General features: G+C 45.4%; 1 protein-coding gene across 2 annotated transcripts; it reads left to right on the top strand.

Moving 5' to 3' along the window:
* On the top strand, positions 1-27567 carry IL10RB (interleukin 10 receptor subunit beta). Of its 2 annotated transcripts, none has more exons than XM_049858043.1 (7): positions 1-154; positions 1144-1267; positions 9580-9737; positions 12168-12334; positions 15267-15414; positions 17825-17982; positions 26652-27567. In XM_049858043.1, the coding sequence occupies exons 1-7, from the start codon at positions 106-108 to the stop codon at positions 26970-26972; spliced, it is 1125 nt and encodes a 374-aa protein (XP_049714000.1). In that variant the 5' UTR covers positions 1-105; the 3' UTR covers positions 26973-27567. The 2 variants fall into 2 exon arrangements, with proteins under 2 accessions (XP_049714000.1, XP_049713999.1); XM_049858042.1 differs by having other exon boundaries at positions 17822-17982.

Genomic DNA, 27567 nt, shown 5'->3' with positions numbered 1-27567 from the left:
GCGGGGCCCGGGCCGCGCCATCCTTGTCTTCTTCCCGGAACCCGCTGGGCCAGAGCCCGGCGGTGGCCGGTGCGGCCCGATCGCCCCCCCGGCAGCGGCGAGGACATGGCGCGGACTCTCGGGACGTGGCTGGGCGGCTGCTTGCTAGTGACAGGTGAGGGGGTCTGCGGAGGGGCGCGGGCTTGTCCGGGCGCTGCGCCTCCCCAGCCGGGCTGCCTGCCCCGGGCCACCCGACCCCAGTTGCTCTGGGGATCGGGTCGACGGGACCCGCTTTGCTACAAACGCCTGCGGTGATCGCCGCAGGGAACACCCCTGTTCATCACATAACAAAAAAAAAAACACTGCCGTGGAGTCAATTCGACTCTTAGCGACCCTGTAGGCCAAGCTAGAACTGCCCCATAGGGTTTCTAGGGAGCAGCCAGTGGGTTCCAACTGCTGACCTTTCGGTTCGCAGCGTAGCGCTTAACCACCGCGCCACCACATCTCCAACTAGTTTAAACACTGGTTAACAACTATATAACATTATCTGTCTTCCCGCCGCCATCTCCCATTCCCGCTCCAACCTCCCATTCCCGGCCTCACTCCCTGCCACAGGAGGTGCAGGTTTGGTACATCCCAGACATCACTGTAAGAATTGTTAATTCTTTCCTCTGGGCTCCACATGCGTTCAGTCAGCTGTCTAACATCCCTGCTCCAATCTTTCTCCAGCATCTCAGACCACAGGGCTAGAACGGGACCAGGTGCTTAAGCCACGAGTGGATATTAACCTCTAGTTCTCCACATCAAATGTGTCAGGAAGTCTAGAGTTCATACCTCTGAAAATATATCCAAAATCCACGCCTTTCCACCACCACTCAAATGCAAGTAACCCCGTCTGCCCCACTTGGCTCTTGCTCCGCAGCAGTTTCTTGTGGTTCTTCAGATAAAATCCAAACTCCTTAGCACAGCTGGCAAGGTCTGGTGTGATCTGACCCATCTGCCTCTCCAATATTCCTTCATGTGTGTGTGTGTCTCTCTCTCTCCGTAACCCACCTCGCATTTTAAGACATGGAGTAGTAGGGGAGGCCAAAGTTTGGGTGCAGTCATTTTCTCGGGCAACCTTTTTGAAGAAAAAGTTGCAAAAGTTTTTCTCTATTTTTCCAGGGTTGGGAATGGTGCCTCCTCCGGAAAACGTCAAAATGAATTCAGTTAATCTCAAGAACGTTCTTCAGTGGGAGCCTCCTGCCTTCCCCAAAGGGAATCTGACTTACACAGCTCAGTTCCAAAGGTGGGTCTGGAGGCGCTGGAGGTGGGAAGGCACCGAAGTCCGTGGCCTTGTCACTGGGTGGGGCCACAGGAAGGTTCTGACTACTGCCGACCGCATGGCCACAACAAAACAGAGCCGCCCTCTTGGACTTTTCCCTTCTGTTTGGGAAATTCTTGTGGTCTGCTTTTTCTTTTCATTTTATCTTCTGGTGGTGGTTCACGGTTTGACTATTTCCAGGCTGCTGTGGATGTAAAGGTCATGAGCCACAGTGAGCCTGGTGCTACACAGAACATAGCTCATTTGTCACCATGTAAGGAGCCCTGGGGAAACCCTGGTGGCGTAGTGGTTAAAAGCTGCAGGTGCAAACCAAAAGGTCAGCAGTTCAAATCTACCAGGTGCTCCTTGGAAACTCTATGGGGCAGTTCTGCTCTGTCCTATAGGGTCACTATGAGTCGGAATCAACTTGACGACAACGGGTTTGGTTTGGTTTTGGTTAAGGAGCCCTGGTGGCACAACGGCTAAGAGCTCAGCTGCTAACTGAGAGATTGGTTGCTCGGAACTACCCAGCAGCTCTGTGGAAGAAAGACCTGGCGACCTGCTTCTGTAAAGATAAAAAAAAAAAAACCCTGTTCCTGTCAAGTCGACTCCAACACATAGCAGCCCGATAGGAGAGAGTAGAACTGCCCCGTAGGGTTTCCAAGGAGCAGCTGATGGATTCAAACTGCTGACCTCTTGGTTGGCAGCCTGGCTCTTAATCACCGTACCACCAGGGCTCCCTGTAAAGATTACAGCCTAGGAAACCCTGTGGGGCAGTTCTACTCTGTCACATGGGGTCTCTATGAGTCAGAATTGATTGGACAATACCTAACAGCTAACAGCATGGTTTTTCAGAGAAAAGTGCCACTGTCAGCATCTCCGGTTATTAGAGTCGTGTTGCTAAAAGTAAACAGTTTGCAACTGGAAGCTTCCGAGAAAACTGAGGTATGCAAAGTGATCAGGAAGACCTCGGCTGTCTGACCACCCAGCCACCTCCAGCAGATTGTAACGCTGGCTCCAGTACAGAGGGGGTACAGGTCATTGCATAGTGGATGCTCAGTTACTCTGTGGCCATGTAGAATTTTTCGTGTTGGTCGTTTGCCCTTCCATGGGTTCCTAGAGACAGCCACACATATTGGATTTCCCCTCAGTCCCTGAGGCTGTCTCCTGAGATTGAAAGCGAGACAGCGATTGGCTGTTACATACCCAGGTCTCAGAATACAGCCAAGGCTTACAAAGGAGGGGTGTCACCAGAAACAGTGCTCTCGGTGCCGGTCTGCCTCCCCGTACCTGTCCTGCCTGCCAGCACTTCCTGTGCCTTGTGACAGAAGTCCATGTCAACCCTCCCTTGGCAGCCTGCCACTGTACACACAGTCTGCAGGTGATACACCTATATTTATGTCAGGTAACCAGGTACGACAACAGAGGAGGCCACAGGCTGAGGAACCGAAACCTCTGCTCCCTGTGTGACTCATCAACATGCAGAGACACACAACTCCTCCAGGCGGACAGGAGGAAATGGAAGACCAGGATCCCCACACTCGTCATTCAGCTTCCACTCTGCAAACATATCCAGGCCGACCTTTCTCCCGTGGCACCAGTGGGTGGGTTTAAACCTCCAGTCTCCAGGTTGGCAGTCGAATGCAGACTGTCTGTGCTATCTAGGGACCTCAGAGAAGAAATAGAAAGATAAATAAGATAATCTTGTCCCTTTGGCTTTTTGTTTTCCTTTTTTTTTAACTTTTTGATTTGAAATCATTCCAAGCTAACTGAAAATTTCAAAATTTCAGGTGTGGTTCAAAGGAATTCCAAATAGCCCATACTGGATTTACCAGTTTTTACCATGTGCCACATTTGCTTCATTTTCTCTCCCTCCTGTTCCCCCTGTCTCCCCTTCACTCTGTCTTGCCCTTTGTTGGTGTTGTTATTGTTGGCTGCTGCGGACTCAGCTCCAACTCAAGGCGACCCCACGTACCATGGAACGAAACGTTGTCCGGTCCTGTGCCATCTTCACAATTGTTAGCATGTGTGAGTCCATTATTGCAGCCGCTGTGCATTTTGAGTGCCTTCCAACCTAGGGGGAAATCCTGGTGGCGTAATGGTTAAGATCAGCCGCAGCTCTTAACCAAGAGGTCAGCAGTTCAAATCCGCCAGGCGCTCCTTGGAAACTCTATGAGGCAATTCTACTCTGTCCTATAGGGTCACTATGAGTTGGAATCAACTCTATGGCCGTGGGTTTGGTTCTATTTTTCCAACCTAGGGAGCTCATCTTCCCGCCAGTGGCATCACTAGGGTGGGTGTCACTCATGATATCAATCCCCATGGACCTCCTTCCTGTACCAGGCCATACAGAATCATTAGTAATGCTTTTTGTTCTGACATTACTTGTAAATCATAATTCCTGTATATCACTCCTTCTTTTCCTTTAATTACTACTTCGTTCTCAAAAAAATTATTGATATAGGTTCACAGATACTAATTACCACAATATTGTAGCTAAAACACTAGAAACTTTGACAAAATCAGCCACTGTAAAAACACTGGCAGTAATGAAAACAGCCGCGTATGCTTATATTGAGTGTGGATGAAACCATGTGATTCTAAACATCGTTGTAATTGGTAATAATGACAGCACTGACTGAGCGCATTAGAAGGGTCAAAAAGCAAATTAGCACGGAGTTTTAGCCTTGTACGTATATTGATACATGGAAGCTGGGCTTATGAAAAATGTTTTTATTGTTATAACTAACTACAGGGGTATTTTTATTAAAAAAAAAAAAATTTCTGCTGAAACACCATACAGAAATTTTATAGACGGTCATTTTGGCTTCACCCCTCTGACAGTGTCACCCAGTATGGCCTGCACTTCCCATCCCCGCCCGCCCATGACATCACTATTTCTAGCACCAAACCTAAGTGAAACCCACTACCATCAGGTCAATTCCAGCACATAGTGACCTCATAGGGTTTCCAAGGCTGTAAATCTCCACGAAGCAGACTGCCATGTATTTCTCCCTCAGAGCTGCTGGTGGCTTTGACGCGCTGACCTTTTGGTTAGCAGTTGATCATTTTAACCACTGTGCCACCAGGGCTCCTTTCCAGCACTATATCTGGCAATATTCTATTGTGATCCATAGGGTTCTCACTGGCTAATTTTTAGAAGTAGGTTACCAGGCCTTTCTTCCTAGCCTGTCTTAGTCTGGAAGCTCTGCTGAAACCTGTCCACCATGGGTGACCCTGGTAGAATTTGAAATACTGGTGCATAGCTTCCAGCTTCCTAGCAACATGCTAGCCACCAAATGCCCTTTACCCCTAGTATATTTCATAAGAATAAGGACAACCCTTTACATCCCCACAGTAAAGTTATCAAGTTCGGGAACATTAACATTTATGTAATGCTTTCGTATGATCTGTAGCCCATATTCCAGTTTTGTCAGTTGTCCTGAGGACCCAGTCCAGGATCACATATCATGTTTGTTGTCATGCCTTTCGTGTCCTTTCATCTGGAACATGTCCTTGTCTTTTTTTTTTTTTCTTGACATGAATACATGAATATTTTTGAAAAATACAGGCCCATTATTTTATAGAAAAATGTCTCAATTTGGTTTTCTCTAATGCTTTTTCATAATGAGATAAGATCAGGAGATACATTTTTTAGTTTGTTGTTGTTAGCTGTTGTCTGGTTAATCCCAACTCATGGCGACCCTCTGCACAATGAGGTTGGACCATTGTGATCCACAGGGTTTTCACTGGCTGATTTGCAGAAGTGTATTGCCAAGCCTTTCTTCCTAGTCCCTCCTAGTCTGAAAGCTCCACTGTAACCTGTTCAGTGTCATAGCAACACAAGCCTCCACTCACGGACGAGTGGTGCTTGCACACAAGGTGTACCCACTGGGAATCAAACCCGGGTCTCTTGTGTGGAAGGCAGGAATTCTGCCACCGCACCACCAGTGCCCTCTTTTTAGTCTGATGCCACGCCAAAAATATCCGGCCCTTCCTGGGGTATTGCATGTGCAGGCAGCTGATGGTTATTTGCCCCGTAATGGCGATGTTAATTTTGATCACTTGGTTAAGGATTGTCCAGTTTCTTCATTGCATATTATTATTTTTTCTTTTGGAATTATGTGATTTGTGGGGAGATACTGGAGGTATATCCTATTTTTTTTTTTTTATTGTACTTTAGATGAAGGTTTACAGAAGAAACTAGCTTCTCATCAAACAATTAGTACACATATTGTTTTGTGACATCGGTTGCCAACCCCACGATATGTCAACACTCTCCCCTTCTTGACCTTGGGTTCCCCATTACCAGCTTTCCTGTCCTCTCCTGCCTTCTAATCCTTTTCCCTGGGCTGGTGCCCCCACTTAGTCTCGATTTGTTTTATGGGCCTGTTTTATCTTTGGCTGAAGTGTGTTCGGAGGCTGTACTCTCAGGGTTTCTCCAGTTTTTGTCATACCAGTAAGTCTGGGCTTTTTTTTTTCTTTTTTGTGAGCTAGAATTTTGTTCTACATTTTTCTCCAGCTCTGTTCGGGACCCTCTATTGTGATCCCTGTCAGAGCAGTTGGTGGTAGCCAGGTACCATCTAGTCGTGCTGGACTCAGTCTGGTGGAGGCCGTAGTACTTGTGGTCCATTAGTCTTTTGGACTAATCTTTCCCTTCATTCTCCCTTGCTCCAGACGGGTAAGACCAGTGGAGTATCTTAGATGGTGGCTCACAAGCTTTTAACACCCCAGATGCTACTCACCAAAGTGGAATGTAGACAATTTCGTTATAAACTCTGTTATGCCAGTTGAGCTAGATGTTCTCCAAGACCATGGTCCCCACAGCCCTCAGCCCAGCAATTCGGTCCCTCAGGGAGTTTGGATGTGTGGCGCCCCCATGACCTTGCCTTGGACAAGTTGTGCGGGCTTCCCCAGTATTGTGTACTGTCTTACCCTTCACCAAAGTTACCACTTATCTATCATCTATTTAGAGTTTTTCCATCCACCCTCCCCCAGAATATCCTGTTCTCGATCAGACTTTCTTATCTTATATTTAGCACCCATTGATGATTTTTACCTAAATCAGTTTTTACTGTCGTGGTCACAAAGTAATGATTTCCTAATGCCATCATTCTTTCATTTTTTGTTAGCATCCTGCTGAAAGGAAGTACTTCCCTTCTCTCTCACTTATTTATGTAGCTATTTATCAACAACAGGGACTCATGGATTCTTTCTTTTGTCAGTGGATCCATTCCTGTCCTTGTTTATTTTGATGTTCAAATTGTTACAGATTTGGCTAATGCAAACACCTTCAAGCTGACTCCTGTATTCTTTTGACATTGCTCCTGGGGTATCACAACTTGTAGGCCCAGGGGTTCTTCCTGGCCTTCTCCCCTTCTGTACTGTATCTCGCGTCTCCCACAGCAAGAACAACCCAGGCTCCCAACACCATCTGTACATTGACTTATTTGCTCAACAACAGCACAGTTTCAGAATTCTTCTTCCTGTACTGCTGTGAAAAACAAACCTGCTAAAAGGTTCACAGTTTGTTTACAACTTTCTTTCTTTAGACTGGGGGCTTAGGGTCAATGTACTGTAATACTTTAGGTAAGTTCTTTTCTTTTTCCATGTAGTGAAATTTATTCTATTCATTTGAAATAGCCGATTCATTTGTTTCTATCTTACTCAGTTTTAAGGGTTTTCCCCCACCCTTGTTAATTTTATTATTATTATTATTATTATTATTATTATTTTTACTATATAGAACATTAACATAATTCCAAAGTCAAAATTATGCACAAAGGTATACTTAGGAAAATGTCACCCCTTCCACCCCATTTCCCTACACCCCAACACCCTGTACGTAACCAGTAATCAATTCATTAGTTTTTGGTTTGTCCTTTCTGTGTGGTGGGTGTGTGTGTGTCTGTATGTGTCCGTGTGTGTATGTGTGTCCGTGTGTGTGTGCTTTGAAAGCTAAGCAGCTGAATGTATGTTTTCGTGTTTGCTCTTCTTTCTTACTCAGAAGGTAGCATAATAAATACACTCTTTTTTATCTTGCATTTTTTCACTTATCGATATATCCTGGAAATCAGCCCTTATCAGTTCACAGAGAACATCCTTGTTCTGTTTTTACAGCTGCATGGTAGTCCATCGAGTGTGTGCGTCAGTGTATTCAACATCAGTCTGCCCAGATGTTTTCACTAGTAGAGTAGGGCTCCAGTGAAGCTCCTCCACCACTTGGCAAGAGTATTAGAGGATTTAGGAAAGGTCATTCTACTACTTATTTTTTCCCTAAGGCACATTTTCTCATACTTGTTGGTTTTAAGGAGCCCTGGTGGCACAGTGGTTAAGAGCTCACCAGAATCAACTCAATGGCAACAAGTTTGGTTTTGTTTTTTTTTTAGTGCGATAAAAGGCTCCAGGCCTTTGTCAGTGATGTATAAGCTGCACATGCAGCAAGTGAAGGCAATTGTGATGAATAATTTGTTGCCATAGGGGTTGGTTCAGTCATTTCAAAGTGAGGGCAAATTTATGTAAAATTAAAGGCAAGTACAAGTTGGAGCGAGTGGGATAGGATATTCCTAACCTGGGCACCTACTGTGGTTCCTTCTTCCTGGGGTTATTTTGAGGAGGTGATGAGCTAATGCTGATAAAGCACTAGTCAGTATCAGTATTGTTGTGCTGCCTGACACATAAGTGCTCAATAAATGTTAGCTATTATTATTTTTATCACCATCATCTTCATCATCACCACCGAGGGCAGCTAAATTTGGAGGTGATTTTGGCACCAAGAGAGAAAAGCATAGTGGGAAATCAGACACCTCACTTTTTATAGGATGAGAACCATGGTTTCCTTAGGTCATGTGTAGCTAACTATACCACCTAAGGCTGTTGTGAAATTATATAAGACGGCATTTGTTGTTAAACCCAGAAGGTATTCTGAAAGCCAAACCTTTTCCTGTCCTACTGCAAGCTGCTGCCACTCTCCCTTCTGTGGTTGGTCGGGGTATGAGAGGGGAGCTAGAGATCTGAGATCAGTGAATCATTTTACAGTTTTTTTCCAGAGTAATTACAACTGTAGTTGTTTATAGGACATTATTTGAAATCATTGTAATACTATTTTGGTTAATCTGTGGTTATTAATATTTCCCAGGCTGTATTCCACTGCCTCAGAGATGCATAATCAAAGAAAAGTTTCTTGGTTAAATATGTTGAGCACCCAACCTCTTTATGGAGAAACTCACGCTCGCTAGGATATTAAAGTCTCTTGAGAAGTCCCGTTGTAAAGAAACCTGTTAAACTATGTTTAGCACAATCTTCCCCCCAAAACTATTTAACCATACAATGGATTATTTTTGAAATGCTTGGTAATATCCCAAGGGTTATTAGGGTTCTATGGAGCACAGTTTGAAAAATATAAATATAGACATTGTTGTTAGTTGCCATTGAGTTGACTCTGACTCACAGCAGCCTAATGTATTACAGAATGAAATATTGCCCAGTCCTGTGCCATGGTCAGAATTATTGGTATGTTTGGGCCCATTGTTGCAGCCACCATGTCAGTCAATCTCATGGAGGGTTTCCCTTGTTTTCACTGGCTCTCCACTCTATCAAACGTGATGTCCTTTTCTAACGATTGGTCTTTCCTAATGACATGTCCAAAGTCAGCAAGTCAAAATCTCGCCATCCCTACTTCTAAGGAGCATTCTGGCTGTTCTTCCTCCAAGACTGATTTGTATATACATACTATTCTTTGAATTAGTGATTCAGAATTGGCGTTATTTTCTCTTATTATTCTCCATCAGCCTTTGGTAGAAATGGAAATAAAGGACCAGTCATCCTCGGAGGCATGCCAAAGCTGGACAATGAATAAGGAAGACTGAAGAACTGATGCCTTTGAATTATGGTGTTGGCAAAGAATATTGAATATACCATGGACTACCAGAAGAACAAAGAAGTCTGTCTTGGAAGAAATACAGCCAGAGTGCTCCTTGGAAGCGAGGATGGCAAGACTTCGTTTCACATACTTTGGACACGTTATCAGGGTGGACCCAGTCCCTGGAGAAGGACAGCATGCTGGCTAAGGTAGAGGGTCAGCAAGAAAGAGGAAGACCCTCAATGAGATGGATTGACACAATGGCTGCAACAGTGGGCTCAAACATGGCAACCATTGTGAAGATGGTGCAGGACTGGACAATGTTTCATTCTGTTGTACATAGGATCACTGTGAGTTGAAACTGACTCGATGGCACCTAACAACAACATCCTCAGAGAGTTAGAACCCCCATAATTTTGTTTTTCTGCTTTTCTAGTTATAACAGCTTCCAAGATAAATGCAAGTGTACTACCTTGACGGAATGTGATTTCTCAAGTCTTTCCAAGTATGGTGACCACACCTTGCGAGTCAGGACTGAATTTGCAGATGAGCATTCAGACTGGGTAAACATTACCTTTTGTCCTGTGGATGACAGTAAGTAATTTTGTTTTCCGTTTCATTATAACATCATCATCTTTCCTTGGTTTTTCCCCACTGGTTGGTCCATCACCAGGAATTCTTTGAGTACCCACAAAGTGAATGGGCTTATATAAGGAGCTTAGGGAATATAAAAAAGAGGGCTTTGGCCTTTAAGCAGTTTGTGGGAGAGGCAGGAAGGAAAAGGAATATCATCAATAAAATAATTAAATTAAACATAAACATAATAACTTTAATGCCTCAAAATGAGAATGAGTTGCAGCCAGCACCGTTAATGGAAAAACTGGAAGAATTAATACAGCACATTTCATGGGAGGAATTCTGCTTGGAATTATGACTTAAACAAAGACACATGGCATCTTAGGCAGAAGAGTAAAGGTTATTCTAGGCAGGTGGACACCTTGGATAATGGTTTAGGGATAGAAAGACCAGATGCAGAGAGCCAGTTTGCCCAGAACAGAGGACAGAAGGGATTGGATACAGCATGAGTGGATGGAAGATCGTTTAAGTCAGGTTGGCTGGTAAGCATCCCACATTAGATCTGGAGGGTCATGAGGACTACCAGAAGTCATGAGGCAGACGTAATTAGAACACCAAGAATTAAAATTAATTAAACCACCATAGAGCCGTTGAGAAAGTAAAGAGGGTCAGGAATTGCAAGAACCTCATTAACAAAGCTCAGGTACAGCCCTCCAAGGGATGAGCAGATAGAAGCACGAGAACGAGCGTGTCTGTGTGGGAAGACAAGTCGCTGTCAAGTTGATTCCAACTCATGGCGACCCAGTGTGTGTTAGAGTAGAAGTGAGCTCCATAAGGTTTTCAATGGCTGATTTTTTGGAATAGATCGCCAGGCCCTCCTCCTGACGTGCCTCTGGATAAGCTCAAACCTCCAACCTCTTGGTTAGCAGCTGAGTGCATTAACTGTTCGCACCACCCAAGGGCTCCATCTATCTGGCAGAGAGTCTTTATACACAAAGTCCCCTGCACTAGACCCTTGTAGCTCCCTGGTAGAGAATGAAACCAGCTTGCCCTGCTTCCCTTTCCCAATTCTGTCCCAAGCTTGGGCAAAAAACCTTATTTTAGGAGTTAGAAATTATCAAAGTTATATCATCAAAGGTATCGTTATAAAAACTAACCAAAAAAACATAAAAAACACAGCATAATAGTCAAGTCTCCAAAACACAGTACGGGTTTCTAATCCTGTAATTGCTAATTGACTTACCGGGTTCTGACTAGTTCTAAATCCTATTTGAGGTTCCCTCTAGGGAAGTTCACTTTAGAAACTGAGGTACAAAATGGTTAAGCAGCTTACCCAAAGGTCACACAGGTAATGAGTGGCAGAGGTGGGATTCAGACCCAGGTCCTGTGTCCATGCTCTTAGCCCCTGCTGCCCCATATTTCCTCTTTCAGTTCATACATATTAGTGAGAGGAAAGTGCTTCAAGACCTTACACTGAACCTATTTATACTTGCTTCGGAAAAAATCTAGTAAGTTTTCTTAAATGATCTGCCACCAGTCGCAGATTAGAGATGGAGTGCAATGCTAGAGGCAGAGCCATAAGCACCCTCAGAAAAATAACAGCAGCCAGAGAAGAATACAGGACATAACTCAAACAGCACAGTTGCCTACAGTCATTTATTATTCATTCAACAATTATTATTAATCACTACCCACTATGTGCCAGGCACTGTTCTTAGTGCTGAAGCTACAACAGTGAACAAGACAAAATCTCTGCCCTCACAGGTGTACGCTCCAATGGGAAAGACCAATAATAAATAAATAAATACATATTTTATGACAGGTAGTAACTGTGGCTCTCAAGAAAAATAAAGCAAGGTAATGGGCAGAAAGTGGTGGGAGCTTGTCTGGAGAGACTGTGTCTCTGAGGACTCGGGTGAACTGAAGGGGTCGGCCACATGAATATCTGGGGAAAGGGCATTCAGGAGGAGGACAGCTTTAGATTTTGTTAGAAAAATGTGTACGGTTAATTATATATGTTAAGCATATGTAATAAAATACCATCTATAACTTCCAACCCAGCAAAAAAAAAAAAAAGGAAAGAAAGAAAATTCAGTCTAATAGAAAGCAGCAGAGGAGGGGAAGAAGCCCCCCTCAAAAAAAAAAAAAAAAAGGCAGTTTTTAACAGAAAACAAAACCATGTGGTTAGAAAAATTCCCAATATATCAGAAATCACAGTAAACATAAATGAACTAAACTCAATTAATAAAGACAAAGATTTTCAGATTGTTCTTAAGAAACAAAATCCAGCTATCCTTCTCAGCCCATAAATCAGTGTCACAGCATTGCTATATCATAGTGCCATGTTAAGTAGATCAATTGTTCTGCACAGTTAGGAAAAACAAATGTTGAAGTGAAAATTTTTCAATGTGATTTTTGATTGTCATCTTGCTTTGTTCCCATGCGTAGCCATTATCGGACCTCCTGGAATACAAGTAGAAGCACTTGCTGATTCTTTACATATGCGATTCTTAGCCCCCAAAGTTGTGGATGAACCTGAAACGTGGACCATGAAGAATTTTTATACCTCATGGGTTTATAACGTACAGTATTGGAAAAATGGCACTGATGAAAAGGTAAGCTCAGTTAATCATGTGCATTTTAGATGCAGGGTCCCGTGTTCCTTGGTGAGCTTTGGTCTGAGGCCATGATGATGGACAGAGGAGGCCATTCCAAGTAGGATCTTGTGAAGTGGCAGCACCTTGTGGCTCAGAAGACTGAAGACCTGGCTTCCTGAAAGCCAGGAGCGCCCCCGTCTGAGGGATGGCCAGTATCTGTGGCTCAGGCTTCTCAAATTCCCAGGGAAAATATGTGGAGCAAACTTCCAGGGTGCTAGTGCCCAGTGAGAGCAGGGCTTTCTCTCCCTGAAGAAAAGTTGCAGGAGAAAGCAGAGCAGAGTTAGCAGTTAGGGGAAGGAGCTTAGAATCAGAGCAGGAATCAGCTGGGTGACTTCTATTTCATGGCACCAACCCTGATGCCCTAAGAAGACCACAGGTCAGTCAAGGCCATGGTCAGGGCAGCCTCACATCTGGACACTGGATGAACAGTGTCACCTTTGACCTCTTGGACCCCACTTTTCCCCCATTGCTCTTCTCCTCTACAGGGGACAGAATTTTTTTTTTTTTTTTTAACGTAAGGTTGGAATGAAAAGGTGCAGCTAGAGTGCTGGTTTGGTCACCGTGTGACTCTGATCACATTCTTGACCGCTGCTTCCTAGGGTCTGCAAAATGGGCATAATAACCTACTTCATTAATAAGATGGGGACAGCAACCTACTTCATAGGATCATTGTGGGAATAATTTAATGACATAATAAAAGAAATACGTCCGGTTGCTTGGAACAATGTATATGATCAATATGTGAGAGTCCTTTCCCTTTATGTAGACATATTAAAGCTGTTATCATTCATCTGTGGTCAGATTTTATCCTTATACTTAGTGCTTCTGAGCTGAAAACCATTCATGGTCCTAAACTGATTGATATATATTACATTTCATGTATGTTCTCCTCCACATTGAATGTTGATTTTATCACTTAATTCTCAACAGTTTGGGAGGAAGGAGTCACCCATGTTTATTTTCTTAGGAATGATAGAATTAGATTTATATACACACACTATGTGACCTAAAAAAATGTCATTTTTTTTTTTTCCCCCAAAAAGGCTCCATTAAATGATGTGGGATATCTGTGTTCCTCACAAAAACGAAGACTTTTCTGTAGTAAAACCCCAGGAAATATGTGCCTGGGAAGCATTCCAGGATAATTAGTTTCGTAATCACATATCAAATGCAGATGTCTCTACTAACCCCGGAGGTGCAAAGATAAGATGGGGTTTGTCCCCTCAAGGGGCTAGCAGTCCTCTCTAACCGAAGGTCTGACTCTGCAGTCATCATGCCTGGGCGTCTCCTGGACCAAGCGTGGATTGCAAAGCCCATTTTATATTTAGCCTCTTATTTTCTTTTTTATCTAGAATACACCCACAGCCCGGGCATCTGGTTCCACATTTGTTCTGTTGCTTTAGCCTCAACTGTGTGGGAGCCTTTGGTGTGAGCTGCAGAGTGCTGGGAAGGCCTGCTGCTCCACGGTTGCTCCACTGGTGCCTGTGGTGTTGCCATTACTCGTGTATGTGGTCCCCTTGTAGAATGCAAATATTCCTGAGAGGGCACCACCTTAGATCTGTAAACTAATGGCATGGAAGGCCTCTGGAAAGTCTGGCTTTTCCTGATGGAAGACAGTGATAAGATAAGACCAGAAGGTGCCCAGAGTGAAGAAGGGTTGGAGAGGGGACTTGAGGATCTGTCTCTTCTCTTCTCCGCTGCTTTCTTCCCGCCTGGCCATTTATACATTGGCCTCTGAGTTTAGTTTTTGAATAAAAATAACACTGTAAAGTTTTGGAAATATTGGCTTTCTTGAAATGAAAGCCAGAGTTTGGCTGTGAGTTTTTTTTCTCTTGTTTTTTAATTTCTTAGAAGTTATAATTTATTCTTCCTGTATTCAATAAGTAGAATCCAATTTTTGCCCTTAGATTCTCATGCAATAAAGGCATATAGGCAAGACGTCAACAACCCCAAGCACAAAAGACAAATAATTACAGAAAGTAAAGGTAAACATTCTGTGATCACTTTCTGTTGAAGTTTCTATTCATTCATGAAATGCATTTTTCATAGGACTCTTACCTAAAAAAAAAAATTGTAACCATGATGGAAATATGGTTAGTGTGACTTTTAGGATCCTCTGGGTGGCCTAAACAGTACAGTGCTTGACTACCAACAAAAGGCTGGTGGTTCAAACCCACCCAAAGGCACGTTGGAAGACAGGCCTGGCGATCTGCTTCAGAAAAACCACAGCCTTAAAAACCCTATAGAGCAGTTCTGCTCTGCACACATGGGGTTGCCATGAGTCAGAATCGATTCGATAGCAACTAGTTTGTTTTGTTTAGTTTTGCTTTTTGTACACTCTTTTAATTGTTTTGACAGGAACTATTTTAGTTTCTCTAATTCAGGAATTTGTTATCAATTATGGTCTCTTATACTCAGAGTAAACTAAGATGAACCAGTGATACCAGCCTCCAGAGGTAGCCTGGGTCTGTGCCCTGAGTTGTGTTTGGGAAGCCCCATGGAGGTCAACCCAGGCGCCACAACTAGAGCAGTGATTCAGAGGAAAACCCAGGCAGCCAGGATGAGAAGTGTGCTCTTGACCTAGGAGGAAAATCTCCCATTGAGTCTTGCTGTATATGACTTGCTCGTCTTTTGAAAAAGGAAGTGGGATGGTTTTTGTGTTATGTTCCCTAGAGAATTCAGGAAAGGAGATGGTTTGTCACATCGCAGTACACCCTCGACCCACCCCGTAGAATGGTGTCAGGGTCCCCTGCAGTGAATAGGAGGAGCTGCAGCCTCCTGCTCCTTCCCATTTTGAGCCTGAGAAGAGATTATGTCTGGTGAGTAAGAAGCAAGACAATGGTGTCCCTTGACTGCTGAGCCATTTTCTTATTCTCATCTTTGTCCCTAGTTTCAAATTACTGCTCCATATGATTTTGAGGTCCTCCAAAATCTGGAGCCGTGGACAACTTACTGTGTTCAAGTTCAAGGATTTCTTCCTGATAGGAACAAAACTGGGGAATGGAGTCAGCCTGTCTGTGAGCAAACAACCAACGACGGTGAGTCGTGAGAGCTACAATCTGTATCTTGGCCTTCTCTGAGCATTTTAAATAGCTTTATAGATACTTTACAGACTTTAGAGGGTCAAAAGACTCTTTAGACATCATTGTGTTCAGCTCAAACTCCAATTTGAGAACTCTTGTTGTTGGTTGCTGTTAATTGGCTCTAACTCGTGGCAACCTTGTGTATAACAGAACAAAACATTTGATCCTATGCCATCTCCATGATCTTTGATACATTTGAGCCCACTGTTGAGACTATTGTGTCAATCCATCTCAGTTGAAGATTTTCTTAATTTTCGCTGACCCTCTACTTAACCAATCATAATGCCCTTCTCTAGTAATTGATCTTTTCTGGTGGCCTGTCCAAAGTAAGCAAGATGAAGCCTCACCATCCTGGCTTCTAAGGAGCATTCCAGTTGTATTTTTCCTAAGACTACTGGAATATTAAATGGAAGCTGGTTGGATGAGTCAAATCCTGGAACTTCCTCAAGAGCTAGCATGTCAGATTCCAAGCTGACCACAGATATTATTAGCCAAGATGTGGCCTGGGGGCCATTCCATAGCTCAATGGCTCCCTGACCCCACCTTCACCAGGAAGAAAGACATGTTTAAGTTGAACATGCTCAAAGTGTGCGTTAGAAGGCAGCACTCCTTGATTCTAGTAAAAGAAATAAGAATTTATTGGGAAGGTGGGATAAAGAGTTGCTCTGAACCTGCAAAGACACGAGCTGGAAAGATCATGAGGTCACTGCCAACATGAATTAAAACCGAGAAGGACAAAGGAGGAAGGGCTATATCCATTCATCAGATGTTTAAGGGGTATCTACTGTGTGCCACCACCAGCCATCTGTTTGTCCTACTGTGGTGGTTTGCACGTTGCTATGATGCTGGAAGCTATACCACTGATATTTCAGATACCAGCAGGTCACAGGAAATACAACCAGAATACTCCTTAGAAGCCAGGGTGGCGAGACTTTATCTTGCTTACTTTAGATCCATCATCAGGAAGGATCAGTCGCTAGAAAAGAACACCATGTTTCATAAAGTAGAGGGTCAGTAAAAATGATGGAAACGCCCCATGAGATGGATTGACACGGTGACTGCAACAGTGGGCTCAAACCTCATACCAACCATCATGAAGATGGCGCAGGACCAGGTAATGTTTCCTTTGCTTACATATGAAGTCACCATGAGTAGGCGCCAGCTCGACAGCAGCTAACAGTTGTGTGCCACATGCTGTGACAAGTGCTTTGAGAAGCCAGCAGGTAACTATCAATGTAGCTCCAGGGTCAACTTACTGTTTCAGGGTTCTTTGACTTGTCTTGTGTAAGTGTGAATCGACAGTTCCCCCACAAACAATCCCTTTAAAATGACTTGCTCTTACCAACGTTCATGACACCATTATTCCCAATAGCCAAAATGTGGAGACAATCTGTTTCAATATATAAATGGATAAACAAAATATGGTGTATCCGTGCGCTGGAATATTTATTACTCAGTCATAAAGAGAAATGAAGTTCTGATACATGCTATGACATGGATGAACTTTAAAAACATCATGCTGAGTGAAATGAGCCAGACACAAAATATCAAGAATAGGCGATTTCATAAAGACAGAAGAGGGACTGGGGAAGAGGAATGGTGAGCTATCACTTGATGGGTGCATAGTTTCTCTTTGAGATAATGAAAAAGGAAATTGATGATGGTGATGGTTGTACAACATTGTACATGTAATTAGTGCCATCGAATGGTACATTTAAAGATGGTGAAAATGGCAAATTTTATATTACATATATTTTGCCACAATAAAAAAGAGAGAAACTTGATTTTAAAGGGCAGAGTCTCTTCTCTTTGCCTCTTTCAGGACCAGATGCTTTGGGCTTTGGTCACGAGAGTGGAGGTGGTTGGCAGGTTGAATTAAGGGAGGTTAGGTAGCCAGGGCAGGAGGAGGAGGGCCTCATGCTGAATAAAGGGAGCTAGGACCACGAGGAGACCAGGGCAACATCCTGGATACAAACTATTGTGGTGCATGTGTTCAGTGCTGTGGGTCCAGGGGAGTTCCTTCTCTGACTTCCAGGCAGAAGAGGTTTATCCAGAACAGGGAGACTCATGGCTATACTGCAAGTAGGCAAAGTGGATCAGAGTTCTTGCTTATTATTCTTTTTGTGTATATCAACAATGCCAGAAACCAGGCTTGAAGAGGACATAGGAAAAGGGTGAAACTTGTTGGAAACAGCTCTGCATCCTTGAACCAGCTGCTGTTTCCTCCTGAATGCCTTCCAAGATGGGAGTTCAGGCAGTCCAGTCATTGCCATTGGATGTGATGGTTAAAATAGTTGTTGTAACTGAACCTGTAGGTAACAAGAATGTGACACACCTGGCTAACCCACCACCTTATCTCCAGCAGAAACAACACCCTCCTGGATTATTACCATCATCCTCATAGCCTCGGTTTTCACTGTCTTCCTCCTGCTCCTCGGCTGCTTTGCCTTGATGTGGTACATTTACAAGAAGGCAAAGTACACCTTCGCCCCTGGGAATTCTCTTCCACAGCACCTGAAAGAGGTACGTAAGGTGTAGTGGGATGTGGATGAGAAAACCCTGATGGCAGAGAGTTTTCTTTTTGAGTCAAGGGTGCCTGGTTCCTGTCTCCCTGGGGGATGACATGTTTTGCACACTGGTCCATTGCCTTGGGTGAGTGTGCCCACTTCAGGGAAGCCTGAGGCCAAGGAACAGCCCTAAAGAAGGAGGCAAAGGCTTATTCCAGAAGCCATCCCTCCCACCTGGACGTGAGTCCTCCTCCCGCCTTCCCTGTCCAAAGCCCCTGCCCCCCCCACCCCGTCCCCAGGGAACAAAGGTGGTGGTTCTGGGACAGGAAGGGAAAAACCAGAGCTTGAGGTGGAGAAGATGAAAAAGAAGAAACTGTAGGCTACCTGCCAGTAACAAGCCAGGGAGAGAGGGTGGGAAGAGGAAGTTTCCATTTTGAATTTCTGAGAGTGATTGAAATTCCGGAACAGCTAGACGTGTACCCTAGACTTGAGGAGAGCTAGTTTAAAAAAGTTTAGAAAGGGTGATGAAAAAATTTTGGAAATTGATAGTGGTGGCAGTTGCCCAACATTGGGGATGTAATTAATGCCGCTAAATTGTGCGGGTGAAAATGGCAAATTCTGCTATGGATATTTTACAATTTTTAAAAAGTTTAGAAAGAAGAAAGAATGCACGTGGCTAGAGGCTAGGACTGAAGAGACCCATGCGAAATGAAATTCTGTATATACACTAACACTGGAAAATGAAAATATGCCAAAGCCAGACCCAAAACGGACCTGTCTTCAGCCTGGTTCCCTAGGAAACAGACTCTAAGGCAGAGCTTTGCACTCAAAAGGCTGAGTGGAGGGTAATACCTGTGAGGGAGTCATACCTGAGATCAAATCTGCAAGGGAATAAGGACAGTCAGTCTCATGGGTGATCTAGAGCTGGGATGCCCCTTCTTCAGAGGTGTCCCAAGGTGAGGTGAAGAAGCAGGGCCTTTGAATCCTACACTGCCAGGAAAGAGGTGTATACTAGGTGAGGCAGCTCCCTTCAGCCAAGGGAGATTCCTGGAGAGAGACAGTGTGAGCTATCAGCAGCCAACCCTCCCGGCAACTGGAAGAGTGAGTGCCTCATTCCTGGAGTGAAATCTGGGTGACACACCACAGCATCCACTGCAGTCCACCCCTTGTACCACTTGGATCCACTGGGAGCAGCTGCTCCAGGATTTGAGTTGATTTCTTTTGCTGGGGAAAGTTACAAGAGGAGAGTTAGTGGAACAAACTCCACCCCCAGCCCCACCATTACAGCTGGTCTCCAGTTAACGCTCACGGCCCCCCTCCTCTGCTATCCCTTCTAGAGTCTCCTTTCTCCTCTTCCATGGCTGGCCTCTGTTGACATAAGCTTCTTACCAGATTGGGTGGCCCAGACCCTCGTATCTGAGGGGTCTGAGCCTTTGGCCACCACCATGCCCTTCTCAGGCTATGGCTGCTGTACTTGTCCATTTTCCCATCATAGCTGGGTAGGGGAATAATACCACGAGTCTCCCCAGTGGCTCATGAGGGCACCCAATATTATGTAACAACAGCCTGTCTCCACCTGATGATCACGTCAATGACTTCTGCTAGTGTGGCAACTCTTTTCCTTGCCTGTTAGTTTATTGGCACAAGAAGTCTAAAAGTGGGAGGTAGCAGTCACAGTTTAAAGTTTAATGGGACCCTTACTGTGTCACTTGGTGGAAACACTCCTCCTCTGCACCCCTCTAGACCAGGGATCAGTACACATTTTCTTAAAAGGCCAGATGCTAAGTATTTTAGGCTTTGCAGACCGAGAGGCAACATCAAGATATTTATGTGGGTACTTATATAACCTTTTAAAATTTACCTATTTAAAAGTCTGGAAACTATTATTAGGTCATGGTCCATACAAAAACAGGCAGTAGGCTGGATTTGGCCCATGGGTTATAGTTTGCCAATGCCTGCTATAGACTCCTAGAGCCCAAAATTACATGGACACGAAGCACAAATTGCCCAAGTGGGTCACCGGGAGTGATGGTAAGCAGGGCCACTCCTACTTCCGTCCCTTGGTGCTTGAACCCATGTACTCTACCTGTTAGGGACACAGCGTCATATAATGGCCGTTGATTCAGGTACATTTCAGGTGCTGGAGGACAGCACTGTATACGCATAGGGTGTCATCTCCAAGCCAGCACTCCCTCCCAATCCCTGGCACCTTCAACAGGTGATTCCATTGTCCTACCAGGCTGGGTGGGGCAGTGTGTGACATGATCAATGGATCCTGTGGGGGTGTGCCTGCTCCTGACCTCCTTTGCTACCAGTGGGTCCCTCGGCCTGACATGATGTTACGTGGGGCCCTATGCCAATGGAGCAGGCACTCTGTGAGTCCCAATTTGTGCTGGCCAAAGCCTTGCAGGACAGGAATGGCAAACCATCACCTCAATGTCAGCGCCAGTCAAGATGCATCACTGCCCTTTCCAGCGTGCAAGAGGTGTGATAGGACCAACTTGCTTCCAGGTGGCTAGTAGGTCTCCTTGGGGAGTGGTGTATCTGGGGGCTCAGGAACAGTCTCTGTTGCAGCCACAGTAGCTACATCAGCCTTGATGAGTGGGAGCCCCCACTCTTGTACCATGCAGAGCCTCCATCCTTGCCACCACTATTGGTTCACACAGGGGTGACCTATGACAGAAGCTGGCTGATGTCAATTGGCCAAGTCATCTGGTCTACTTGGTGGTTTAGTTCCCCTTCCGGGTGCATGCTCTCAGGTAGAAGTTAATAAATAAGTGATACAAAGATCTCAGCTCTCCAGTCTGCCCCCATAGGTCCATCCACATGCTTCTTCCCCAGACTTCCTTGTCCTTGATCATCCAATCTTCCTTCTCTAGGCCCCTGACCAACCAGCCTGGCTATTAGCCCTGCCTCTGGTTCCATGGGCAGATTAATCTCCGGCCACTTGTTTTTCCATATAAAGGGGGCGACCAGATGCCCAGCCCGAGCTCTGCCCACTGAAAGCCTTTCCCCTCACCTCAGCCTTCCATGGCACCCAGGCCAGGGCTATTGTGCAATAGCAGACTATTTTTGGTTTGCACCCACATCTTACGCCACCCTCCCTGTGAACCAAGGTTGTCTTTGCGCTCCATCTTCAGCCAGTAATAGGGGCCCCCGCTCAAAAATTGGTCATAGGTGTGAGCGGAGGAAGAGGCACAGGAGCAGCAGTGGGTGGCGTGGGAGTCTGAGCCACCTGCCTCTGCAGCTGACATGTGCCCTCTGACCCACTCATAGCGTGCAGTTGGTCTGACAGACCTCACGTCGGGTACTTCCGGTGGCACGGTCGTCTGGCACCCTGCAGTCAGATATTCTGTGTCTACCAGGTCCCTGTTTCTACAGAAGCTGTATTTCAAATGGGGTATGATTCTCTGCTGTAGATGGCCTGGGCCTAGAACGCTAGGGGCCTGCATTGTGATTCTCCTCTTGGGGCTTGCCATCAGCTAAAAAAAAAACCAAACTCATTGCCATCAAGTCTATTGAGACTCATGGCAACCCCGTGTGTTGCAGAGTAGAACTGCTCCATAGGGTTTTCTTGGCTGTAATCTTTACAGAAGCAGATTGCCAGGCCTTTCTTCTGTGATACCACTGGGTGGGAACAAGCAACCTTTAGGTCAGGAGTTGAGCATAAACTGTTTGCATCACCCAAGGGCCCAGTGTCTTTTCCTACCACAGATGCTTCAAGGATCTGCCAGTGCGCATGGCCTGCTTCACGCTCCTCGTGTTTGATTATTGTGTTGTCATTGCTGGAAATGCCGGGCCTTCAACCCCCCATCGGCCAGTCAGGAGGTGTGGGTAGTGCTGCTCGCACCACATCCCACACCTGCTACAGGTCCTTCCCTGCTCTGGGCCCCACTCAGAGAGGCAGTCTTCTGGTCACTTGATACACATGTTGGAGTAATATTCCTAAATGTGGAATAAGCATTTTTAGGCCCAAAGAGCCCTAAAGGCTCAGTGCTTCTTTCTTAGTGGTGGAAAGTGCAAGATACGATCATTTGCCCCTTATTTTGGAGGAGATGTCCCAGCATATGCCACACCACAAGACCCCTAAAACTTCACTGACGCGGCAGGTCCCTGAATCTTCACAGGGTGAGTTTTCCACTCTCTGAAGTACATGTGTCTTACCAGGGCCTGCAGGGTACTTGCCACTTCTCACTCTTCTGGTCCTATCAGCATATTGCTGTTGATTATAAGGAGCCCCTCAGTATCGCAAGGAAACCCTGGTGGTATAGTGGCCACGTGCTACAGCTGCTAACCAGAAGGTCAGCAGTTCCAATCTACCAGGTGCTCCTTGGAAATTCTATGGGGCAGTTCTACTCTGTCCTATAGGGTCACTATGAACCAGAATTGACTCAATGGCAGTGGGTTTGGTTTGGTTTTGGGTATCACAAACAGTTAAGTGCTTGACTATTAACTGAAAAGCTGGTGGTTTCAACCCACCTAGAGGTGCCTCGGAAGAAAACCCTGGTGATCTGCTTCTAAAAGGTCACAGCCATGAGAACCCTATGGAGCACGGTTCTACTCTGACACAAATAGGGTCAGCATGAGTTGCAATCAACTCGATGGCAACTGGTTTTGGTTGATGATAATAAAGTCAGGACTTTGTCCCCACACTGACCAGTTGGTTGATACAGGCTGCCCTGGCCAAGGCAGCTCCCTCTGCGAAGGTGAGTTCCTAGAGACTGGGCCATTCCAGCTGCCAGTATTCCCAGGAGTTGGAGGAGTGAGTGTCTCTGCCATAAGGGATCTGGGCCGCACAGCACAGCATCCACTGAGGACACAAAGTGGGACACAGCTGAGACAAGGGTTTCAGAGAGTCTAGAAGAACCTTCTAAAAAGAGTGCCAGTGAGACTGCAGCTCCAGCTTAAGCAAAGACTCCTCTAGAGGTGAGCTTTTGAGAAGGCACATTTGCAGCAGGAAGAACAAAGAGGGCCGGGCCCTTTGCTCTGGTTAGACGGTGTTTTGTTAACCATAAACCAAGAGGAAACAAAGGGCTGCAATTTTTGCTTCTGGCTTTAAAAAAGCCGATCAGTTAGGAAAGGACAGAGGAAACCAGTGCACTTCTGGGCAAATCACAGCCAGAGACAAGCGATAGTAAAGGGCCCTTTGAAATGAGCTCTGTCCTCCAAGGCCAGGAGACTCAGCAGATAGGACTGCAGAATTGGCCTCTGTAACATCTGAGGAACTGGGGTGGGGGGGGTATGGGAGGGGGTGCTGGAGAAGGGCCTGGAGAGTGAGGGTGAAGGAAGCTTCAGGAAACTACAGAGCAGTTCTGTCCTCACATCACAGAATTCCCCAGTTTGACTTATAGACTCTTCTAACCATGACGCAGAGAATCATTTTGAGCTTTGGGAGATTTTCTGCAGATGGAGGCATTGAGCTGAAAAAGCAACAGGAAGTTTTTCTGGCATTGGAGTACTGAGCCGGCTAACCAGCAGCTCTCCTCTTTGAGTGTCTGTCCTCTGCCCTTTTCCCAGGAAATCAGGGGAACCTATCCCTTGACTCCACCGGATCTGAGAATCCTTGAGAGGACCCTTTTCCACCTCCTCCAGCTTCCTTGTTTCCTAACCAACCAAAGTTGCCCTGTGTGTGTCCAGCCAGGAGATGTGACCTGCTATTTGCTTCTTAAGGCTCAGTCCCTCTTCCTTGGTACCTCCCTCCCCCTTTCCCAGGAGAATCAAGGGTAGTTTCTTGCCCATTCTCATGAACCTGTTGGATCTGAGGATTTAGGAAGGCTCCCCCTCCCCGCAGCTTCCACCTCTGACTGTCAGAGGTCTGGACATCAGTCTTCCTGCCCCCTCCCTCTCCCTTCCATCGATGGCAAAGACCCAAGAGGGGAAGTCCTGAAGGCTCCACCCCAGCAGGTAGTACAGCTGCGTACAGCTTAAAAAAAAAAAAAAAAAAAATTAAGTTCAGTCAAATTAAGTCGTATCAAGGGGCTGAGTGTGAAGGTTACGTGAAGAGGGGAGCAGACTGATCAGTTAAACGTGGAACAGAGTCAACAGCCAGAGGGAAGGGGTTAAAAATGAAAAGCTTTAAAGAATATTTGTCCATCCAATCCCAAGGATTGAGGGGGCCTCTAGGAGGCAGAAGAATGGAGATGTTTAAACCAGCAAGTATTTCAGGAAACATATGTGGGTATCATCATTGTTCAAAAAGCTGGAGAGACCAAACTGTCCACCAGCAGATGAACAGATAAACAAATGTGGTGTATACACACAATGGAATACTACTCGGCCTTAAAGAGAGATGAAGCCCCGATGCACGCCACAACATGGATGAACCTGGAGAATACGCTGAGTGAAATAAGTCAGTCACAAAAGAACGATATTAGATTATCTCATTTATATTAAATAATCAAATATGTAGAAACCAAAGATTATTAGTTTTACCACGGGTAGGAGAGAGGGCATAAGGGGGAGTTTGCGGCTTAGGGGGCATTGCGTTGATGTTAATGGTGGTGGAATATTGGAAAAGGATAGGGAGAGCTGTTGCACGACTTGAAGAATGTGATCAGTGTCGCCACGTTATACATGTAGAAACTGTTGAACTGCTGTGTGTTTTGCTGTGTATATTTTCACCACAAATTTTTTTTTTTAATTGGAGAGAAAGGGATGATTGGAATATGGTCCCTGTCCTGAAATAGCCCGGTCTACTAGGAAAGATGAGCTGTGAAGAGTCGGCGTAAGACAGCACTGTGTGCTAGAAACATTAGGAGCCACGTATGGTCGATCCTCATTGTTCGTAGATGGCATATTTGCAAACTTACCTACTTGCTAAAATGTATTGGCGATTCCAAAATCAATTCTTGTGGCACTTTCCCGGTCGTTTGTGGACACGCACAGAGTGGCGAAAACTTCGGGCCACCCCACACGCGCATTCCAGCTGAGGTCAAACACGGCGCGGAGATGGAACACAGCACGGCTCTGCCTTCCTGCTTCAGCTCTCCTCTGAGAGAATGTCCTTCTCACAGCCTCTTTAGTGCCACATTTTTCACCTTTTGTGCTTTTTGTTGGTGGTTCTGCTGTTTAAGCTCGCCCCCAAGCATAGTGCTCATCTGGGTTCCTAAGCATAGGAAGGCTGTGATGTGCCTTTGTGTTAGACAGGCTTCGTTAGGGCAGGAGCTGTCGGGCTGTCGTCATGAGTTCAGTGGCCATAAATTAACAGTGTTTATTGAATTGGGTGTCTTTAAGCAGAAATGCACATAAAACAAAGTCCAGTATCTATCTGGTGATGAGAGTGTTGTGACCACAGGCTTCTAGGAACCTAACCCTGCATCTCCCTAGGATGAGTGGTTCTCTAGTCACTGATTCAGTGTTCACAGCAACTTTATAAGACATAACTATCACGAGTAACAGGAGCCCTGGTGGCAGAGTGGTTAGAGTGCTGGACTGCTAAGCAAAAGGTCAGCGGTTCAAAACCACCACCGGCTCCACGGGAGAAAGATGTGGCCATCCGCTTCTGGAGAGATTTACAGCCTCGGAGACCCCATGTGGTTGCTGAGTCTGAATCGACCGGACAGCAATGAGATTTTCTAATCACGAGTAACAACTAACTCTATGTTTTAAGTTTGCTAGTAGCCACATTTTTAGAAAAGTAAAAAGAAATGAATGAAATTAATATTAATACATTTTGTGTAACCCAATCCAAAATATCATTTCAACCTGTAATTAATGTTTTTAAAAATTATCAAGATGCCAACTTCTTTGTTTCATACAATGTTTTGGGAAGCCAGTGTTTGTTTCCCACTTAAAGCACACCTCAGCTCTCACTAGCGCTGTTTCATGTGCTCGGTAGCCACATGTTCGCAGCCCACACTGTGCAGTGTGGTGCCACAGGCTGCAATCAGGGGCGCAGAGAGGGCCGCCTCACTCCCCCTGCGGACCCACGGGAGATTCCCTTTGTTACTCCAAGGTTCGTTCCTGTACTGCCTGCAGAGTCCCTGCTCCTGGGGTAAATGGCACCCTGTCAGCCCTGCAGCATCTGATCAGCGAAAAATCTCCTCCTGGTTTAAAAGGGGAACCATCTGAGGGTGACCTAGACTCGCTTAGCAAATGAAGTGCAGGTTTATGGTCGCGTTTTATAATCCTTTCGTGCCCAGTGGTACCTATGGTGACCATGTAATTCTCCAGCCTCTGGGGTTTCCTGGGAAGCTGTTGTACCATTGACAGTACGTGCTGCTGTGAGGCCGGGGCCTTTATGACTGTTTGAGACCAAAGAAACAGGTGTGTGCCACCAATTACTATTTTTACAGGATATTTTATGGGGTGTCTGAATTTTGGGTAGGAAGAATAGAAATTTTGAAAATTTTTATCCTACACAAATGTACCAATTAGACCCTGGTAAGAACCCTGAGGTATAACTAGTGGTGCGTCCTATGTACCACTAAACACTTAGGGTAGGCTTGTGGGAGGGGGCAAGGAAAAAAATCCATACTACCTACCAAAAATTCATACTCACTCAATGATTCCACATGTATCCACTAATGAAAACACACGGTATCAACAAAAAATTCAAAGCAGAAAATAACTGGGTCACCAAAGGGTTATAAAGCTGTGTTTTGTAGCCTGTCTAATGCCTCTGTGAACCCAGAAAAAGGAGTGGGAAGATGTGATCATTAACGTGGCGTGTCTTTTCTCCCACAGTTTTTGAGCTGCCCCCATCAGAGTGCCCTGCTGTTTTTCTCCCCGCCGCCCCCTGAGGAGGATGAAGTGTTTGACAAACTAAGCGTCATTACGGAAGACTTAGAAAGCAGCAAGCAGAGCCCTGGCGACAGGTGCAGCCTCAGGGCCTCATCTCAGCAAGAACCCCTACAGCCAGTTTCTGAGCAGGAAATGCAGGCCACCGGGCACAGTGACCTCCCACTTCTCACGGCTGCCTCTGAGGGGGACCAGAGCACCAAACAAGGGCCTCGGCCCCCTGAGCAAACCCCAGCTCTAGAACTCTCAGACACTGGACTCGTCTAAACAGCAAAAGAGCTGTATTTTAAAGGCTTATCTGGACAAAATACTCTATCCAGGGACTTGCTGCTTTATAAAGAATTTGTTAATTAAAAAAAAAAAGTTGGCCACTGAGGGTCTAATTTTCAGCCCTTTATGTCCCACGTGGCCAAACAGTTAAGCGCTCAGCTGCTGCCTGAAAGGTTGACGGTTCAAGTCCACCCAGAGGCACCTTGGAAGAAAGGCCTGGCAATCCACTTCCAAAAATTCAGCCATTGATAACCCTATGGAGCACAGTTCTACTGTGCAACACATGGGGTCGCCATGAGTTGGAATTAACTCTACAGCAACGGGTCTGGTCTGCTCACTAAAATACGGGCAAAGTCTAAATTATGAGAAGCAGAAATATTTAAAATGAGGAATAGAAACCGAGACACTGCAAAATCCTTCCAGACTGCTAATGGACTGATCCGAGCAACAGCCTCAACTCAGCAGCGGTCAGCACAGTACTGTGAGGAACTCCAGCTGCTTTGATTCTCACAGATACTATTCCCGAGTTTATTTTTCTACTTGTGTATGTTTTATATCTCTGCTAGTGCTCTATTAAATTTTGACTATTTAA

The sequence above is a fragment of the Elephas maximus genome, chromosome 18, assembly GCF_024166365.1.
Source record: "Elephas maximus indicus isolate mEleMax1 chromosome 18, mEleMax1 primary haplotype, whole genome shotgun sequence".
NCBI lineage: Eukaryota > Metazoa > Chordata > Mammalia > Proboscidea > Elephantidae > Elephas > Elephas maximus.
This window is presented reverse-complemented; position numbering and strand designations above follow the sequence as displayed.

Bases quoted from the DNA above. Each gene is read 5' to 3' on its own strand.
- IL10RB (XM_049858042.1), top strand. From the start codon at position 106: ATGGCGCGGACTCTCGGGACGTGGCTGGGCGGCTGCTTGCTAGTGACA. The intron at 1,268-9,579 runs GTGGGTCTGGAG...CTGCTTTTCTAG, and splicing joins TACACAGCTCAGTTCCAAAG to TTATAACAGCTTCCAAGATA. The intron at 15,415-17,821 runs GTGAGTCGTGAG...CCTTATCTCCAG, and splicing joins TGAGCAAACAACCAACGACG to CAGAAACAACACCCTCCTGG.